Consider the following 6,663-nt stretch of genomic DNA (forward strand, 5'->3'; position numbering starts at 1 on the left):
GGTATATGTAAGAGCTATATAAATGTATAATAAACATTAGAGAGCTCGGCCTGGAACAGGTTGGACTGATGACAGATGATGGGTAGACAGATCAGACAAATGACAGATGATAAGTACACAGATCAGACAGATGGTAAATGACAGATATGCAGATCAGGTAGGAGGTAGATGGTGGGTGCACATATTACACAGGGGACAAATGACCGGGATAATGATCAGGTAGCTGACAAATGATAGGAACTCAGATCAGCCAGGTGACAGATGACAGGTACACAGTTAAAAGTGGAGATGTGAGACAGAGCTGGCAGGTGACAGATGACAGGGACACTTATCTGGCAGGGGATGGGTATAAAATTCAAGTTGGAAACATGAGGTTGAGTCAGATCAGGAAGGTGACAGATGACATGTTCATGGATAAGATGGGTGACAGATGACGGGCACACTCATCAAGCAGATGACAGGGGCGCGCTCATCGTACGGGTGACAGATGACGGGGGCGCGCTCATCGGACGGGTGACAGATGACGGGGGCGTGCTCATCGGACGGATGCGCTCATCGGAAGGGTGACAGATGACGGGGGCGTGCTCATCGGACGGGTGACAGATGACGGGCAGTATAAAATGTGAGACTCTATGCACAGCCCTATAGAAGTTTGTATAGTTTGCAGCCCCCCCTTATACAGAATATTGAGGGGGGCTGTATACATCCCCTCCCCCATCTATAGTATATAAGGGGAGCTTGCTGCTGCCCCCCAGACTATAAATACTCCCCCCCCCATACACACACCGTACACATATATTACCCCTCAGTATATGTACACAGACAGACATGGGACACACTGGGTGCTGCACCCATCACACATCTCCCGCATTCCCCTCATTCCCATTACCAATCTCCGGGATGCCGCCTCTCCGCCTCCGCCCTCCGTGCGCGTCCCCGTCTACACCACTACGTGCGCGCACCCACACACCCACGTCACATTTTTCAGCAGGGTGTCACTGCAGGGCGGTCACAGGCCAAAATTGTCCAATAACAAAAAGCAAAGGGCGGGATTTAGTGACCAGCGACAAATAGAAAAACAAGGAGCTGATGAATGAGGGGGCTGGCCTGTGGGTGTGAACAGCCAATAGAATGTGGATGGGCTCGGCTTAGGCTGCCCTGCACGCCAGTTTAGCTCATTGACCATATATAGGGAGGTGGAGAGAGACGGCGAAACCACGTGACCCAACTAAGACCGTGTCATTTAGCGCAGTTTACAGGGAGCATACCAATGTGCAGTGTGCGGGAGGGGAACAAGGGGGCGGGGCGACGGTGGCATGGTTACCGAGTTGTAGACTTAGAGAGCGGAATACGTGGCTGGTTGCTATGGTGATAACCTCTTCTCAGGGCAGAGTGCTGTCAGTAAGGACATCTCTTTCTAAGTTGTTTCTCTAATCAGCAGACAGAAGCCATTGTTTTTCCCTATCTACATCCCTGTGTAAGTAGGTCAGGGGATCAGCATGAAGGCCTACTTCAGAATGAGGTCAGCCATTGGCTGCGCCAACATTACTCATCCCACCCCTGCAGAGCCCCGAGTGGGATGGTTTCTTCCGCTGACATCAGTGAATGGAGCATGGAAGGAACCATGCCAGAGATGGGGGGGGGGTTCTAATCATGCCATGGTGGATCCAAGGTAGAATCAATAAATTTAGTGTCACCAAAAGCTCTAACTCTATTCTTATGTAGGAGTTATCGGTGGAATTATCATTGCCCCATCATTGAATATATGGAAGAAACAGGATTAAGGGGTCCCCCTGCTCATTGGAGTCACCTAGTGCAGGATCTGACGTCAAGTGACAGGCATTCCCTCCAATAGGAATTTCATTTGTTGCACATTAAGTTTGCAGAGATGATATCTGGACAGGTGACACAGATCAGGGACCACCAATGTGTATACTACAGGGACGTGGCAGGCAAATCATTGGGTCAGATGACACACAGAGAATTTCTGGGCCCCCATCCCCCAGGTCTAAGTGGTCCAGCATTGCAAAAGTTTTAAAACGTCTCAGTGCAGAGGTGCCCCTTTCCCCCTCCTGATGACACATGATGGGGAATCTATGTAAGTAACACCACTACCCCAATATTCAGAATTATATAGCCACAGCCGCCTTTATATGAAACACTTCATCATCATCCCTGATCATAGCTGACCATCTTTATGTCCCAGAATGAGTGGAGGAGCTCTAAAGGTTTCTGCTATAGAGATTGTAATACTGCAGTATCGGTCCTCCACCAGCAGAGGGCGCGCTGCACAAACACAGCCGCTCTGTATCCGCTCTCCTCTCTATGAAAATAACACATGTAGCGCAACCTGAACTTCTCAGAAGTGAGTATCAATTTATATCGTCCTTTCGTTGTACAAAGTATAGCGACCAGGGCCCCATAGGAGGATACAATGTAGCAGTGTGCTCCTGTTTGTATAAATGAGCTGCTGTTACCCATCACCCTCCTGTCATTTCCCAGGTTGCCCTCAGCAGGCGGAATAGACTGAAGAGAAATCGACAGCTTCTTGAAATTCTGCAAACGCTGAAAACCCCCAGCATCCAAAACCCTGAGCTCCTACCACCGCTCGCAGACGTGGGTCCTCCTGAAAAGCAGAAGAAGGTGACACCAGGTGGGATGCAGTCATTTTGGGAATGTCTGGTTGTCACATTAGTCATGGCCTAGGTGTTCCGTATTGTTACCCGTACTTCCACTAAGTTCCACGTGCAATATTTCTCATTGGATCTTTCACGATCCTTTCCAACAACAAAAGACTGAACGAGTGCTGTAAAGATGGAGCAGCACCCCGCTGCGCTTCACTTCACTTTCATTACGATTGTTCATCGTCTGTAGATCCGCCAGGACAGTCATTCGGACGATGGACGACGGGCACTGTACACAAGCAAGATTCTCGTGTGAAATCGGCCCAGAGCTGGAGAATCATTGCACGTGTGTACCTAGCCTTAAGCATTTTCTGCAAATTCAGCATTTCACACAATGGACATAGGCTGGGAGAAAAGTCAGAGAGGGTGCAATGTCCCAAGCCCATTGACCAAAGTTTGGGGGGTTGGGACAGTGGTGAGTGAGAGGATACGATGGTACGGTCCTTGCTCTAACATATGTGCTCTCTTCCTTTCATCTGTAGATGCCGCTCCTAAATCATCCTCCGACCCCGAGGCTCCTCCCTCCGACTCAGGAACGCGGTTAAGCCGCCAGAAATGGAGAAACAAAATGAAGAACAAAAAGAAAAACCGAAATAAGTTTAAACCAGGTGAGGAGAAAGTGAAGAACGGGGTGGACAGCGGAAAGGAAGCAGAAACCAAGATAAGTGGGGGGAAAGCCAAATGCCAAGGAATGAAATCAGAACCAGAAAGTGGATCTCACAGAAGTGTGAAGGGAAATAAGAATAAAGCAGAGGAAGACGCTGACATTCCAGGCAGAGGCGCGGGACAGAAGAAGGTAAAAGGGAAGGAGAAGGTTCCGAGAGATTGTCAAAGTAAGTCAGCTTCACCCAGAATGACAGCAGTGGAAAAGGCCAGAATAGAGAAGCTGAAGAAGATGCTGAAGAAAGAAGCTGGTAAGAAAACAAACATGGCCGCCCATGAAGACCCCATTGATGGTGCTGATGATTCCAATCTAGCAGAAGAACAGGAAACAGATCGCTCGGTGTCTCTGCGCGCTCGCATGGAGCAGCGGCTGCATTCTGCTCGCTTCCGATACATTAATGAGCACCTTTATACATCGGACAGTCAGGAAGCTGTGAACCTCTTCCAGAGTGACCCCGAGGCCTTCACCATTTATCACACAGGATTCTCCCAACAGGTCCAGTGCTGGCCCATCAACCCCATTACTGAGATCATCAAATATATCAAAAACAAGTGAGTGAGCAAGGAGTTCTGGGAATGTGCAGGGGAGGGGGCAGGACGTGTACAGGAAAGGGTGGGGGAATATACACCTGACCATCACACCTATATAGGTGTATTGGAGATCCCATTCTAAAATCTCTCTACTATCACAGTTCAGTACATTCACCCTGCTCATCTCTAGTGCCATGCCCGGTTCTCATTGCAGGCAATCTGTTCATTATAGTGGCAACCCTTTATCTCTCCTGAAGAAACCCTGTGCTCTGGTAAACCTTAACCCCCCTAGCGTTCTAATTCCGTCCAAATTTCCATGCAAAAAGCATTACAATTTTTTTGCATGGAAACTTATTTTACATTGTAGGATATAATTTTTAGACATAACTCGCCAAAATATGTCCAACAGTAATACATTTAATTAATTTATTAATAAACCCTGTTTAATAAAATCTGTTAAAAATAATAGTTAAAAATGTAATATAGGTGTACGGTAGCATATATAATATATAATTTTATATATACCGTATTTTTCGGACCATAGGACGCTCCGGACTATAAGACGCACCAGGTTTTCCGCACAAGGGAAAACAAGAAAAAAAAAATTGATTTGATTTCCCCTGAAATCCAGCGTGCGGCACTTGTGCCCGCCCACGAAGGCGGCGCCGATCGGCATTCATCAAATCAATCGGCGCCGCCTTCGTGGGCGGGCACAAGTGCCGCACGCTGGATCACAGAACAGGCAGAGATCGGCGCAGCCGGGGACCGGCGGGGACACAGGCAAGTAAAAAAATATGCCCCTGTACCTCTGCATTCGGACCATAAGACGCACCCTGATTTTCCCCCCACTTTAGGAGGAAAAAAAAGTGCGTCTTATGGTCCGAAAAATACGGTATTATATGAAGAGTTCTTTGTATTGGACTCAATAAAGCTATTTTGTATTGAATCCAATACAAAATTATTTAAATTTCCCGCCGCTCCACCTGCACTGACGTCACCGGAATCCCCATTGATCTCAGCTCTTCACTTTGCTGCTGGAGATTGGAGAAGACGGACGTGTCCCCAGGACCTCCGGGGCCTAGAAGGACGCTGGGGGACGACAACGGAGCAAGGTAAATGTTTTTTTTTAGCTTTAAACAACCCAGAGTGTGACTCGGGATTACCGCTTTTGGTATCTAAAATCCACCCCAAGTCACACTCGGGATTACCGCTAGAGGGGTTAAACTTGCTCCATTCCTCTACTTTCCTCTATGCTGAGCTTATTTCCTAAACAGCTATCACCAAGCATTGTTATCAGTTTTCCTCTGACACTGCTGACAGCACAATAAATTACACTTGCATTTGTGCCATGCTGGCACATGCGCCGGAGGGACAACCCTGTATTACCAGGACTCACTTAAATTCTTTGTGACCCCACTGAGTGTTGTTTAGCAGATGTCTGTTTGAAAAAACAAACACCATAACCACAGGGGAGGTCTCAGCTTACAGCACTGCCTCACACACACTGTATCAGGTCATAGGAATAAATGGACAGTCCAGGATTGCATACAGACAACTGTTGGAAACTCCTGCACAGAAAGCTGTCAGGGAGCCAGCTGGGCCAACAAAGATAAGGAAGAGGGGGCTGGATGACCCTGTTAGTCCATCAGACAGGAAATCAGGGCTTAGGATATCTGCTGCAGCTTCTAATGCTTTTACTGTGGAAGTCATGACATGCAAGAAAATTAAGCAAGGCCATATTGTGTACAGTGAGATGCAGATTATACACAGGGGAGAAGAGTCACTCTACCGCTGTTACAGAAGTTTGTGTTGGCTTCTTACTCTGCTCTAATTCTTCTCTCTCCCTTTTATCCAGGCCGTCCTCTCTGGTAGTGGCGGATTTCGGCTGTGGTGATGCTCAGCTGGCACGCAGCGTTCGAAATAAAGTTCACTCGTTTGATCTGGTGGCATTGAATAACCATGTGACTGTGTGTGATATGGCGGAGGTAAGCAGCCCAAGAGATCACAAGAAGAACTACAGACAATGGGGGGGGGGTCCGGAGAGCTCAGTGGGCTTCATTGCCACTTTCTCTATGGGGGGTCCACTGCCACATTATAATGCCCAGATAGGAAGAACTCCACCAGACATGTGACTGTCACTACTGGTAGAAAAGAACCCCCCATCTTTCTGCTACACCGTCTCTGGAATCATCCCATGGAAGACGCTTTAATTCCACCCTTTATTCACTCGTCATTCTCGCCTGTCTCTAGGTGCCGCTGTCGGATGAGACTGTCGATATCGCCGTCTTCTGTCTGTCGCTGATGGGGAAGAACCTCAGTGATTTTCTAAACGAAGCAAATCGGGTTTTGAAAATGGGGTAAGTATGTCTGTCACGCTGTCTCCTTGTTTAGGTTTAGCAGTCTCTTTTTAAGCCTTTTCTATTGATGGTGTCTTACTGGTCAATGATGCTGGCAGTTATTTATGAGACAGTCAGTGACAGTCTTCTCACTCTCTCTCTTTTTCTCTGGTGTTGCTGAGGTCAACAGTCTACAGTCAATCTAGGTCTCTTATCATTCTCTTTCTCCCTCTCCTTCTCCCTCTTTTCTTTCCCTCTCCTCTCTTTCACTCTCTCGGCACAGGTCATTTTTTATCTTTCTCCTTTTAGATGGTGTTATTGATTACAAAGGCCAGCTGTCTCTTATAAGACCGTCCATGCCGTTTTTCTTTCACTCTCTCCTGGAAGGTGTTACTGATTGCTAACAGCCTCTTATCAGAAGAAGTCTCTTATTTGTCCCTTCCATAAAG

At 47.6% G+C, this 6,663-nt stretch overlaps 2 protein-coding genes across 3 annotated transcripts in view; one reads left to right on the forward strand and one right to left on the reverse strand.

The window, feature by feature from the left end:
- ILK (integrin linked kinase) overlaps positions 1-968 on the reverse strand; it is a 7,786-nt gene extending 6,818 nt beyond the window's left edge. The window contains exon 1 of one of the 2 annotated variants that reach the window (XM_072400921.1): positions 890-968. The gene's annotated coding sequence lies outside the window, so the exon portion shown is untranslated. The other variant, XM_072400931.1, reaches the window with a different exon arrangement.
- Positions 969-2,502: 1,534 nt separating this feature from the next.
- RRP8 (ribosomal RNA processing 8) lies at positions 2,503-6,235 on the forward strand (the record flags this gene model as incomplete). The annotated part of the gene is given in 4 exon segments (XM_072400944.1): positions 2,503-2,653; positions 3,167-3,899; positions 5,734-5,863; positions 6,129-6,235. Coding segments are annotated over 4 exon segments (1,121 nt in total), but the record flags the coding sequence as incomplete, so codon positions are not given.
- Between the last annotated feature and the right edge of the window lie 428 nt (positions 6,236-6,663).

Source organism: Pyxicephalus adspersus, chromosome 1 (genome assembly GCF_032062135.1).
Source record: "Pyxicephalus adspersus chromosome 1, UCB_Pads_2.0, whole genome shotgun sequence".
Classification (NCBI taxonomy): Eukaryota; Metazoa; Chordata; class Amphibia; order Anura; family Pyxicephalidae; genus Pyxicephalus; species Pyxicephalus adspersus.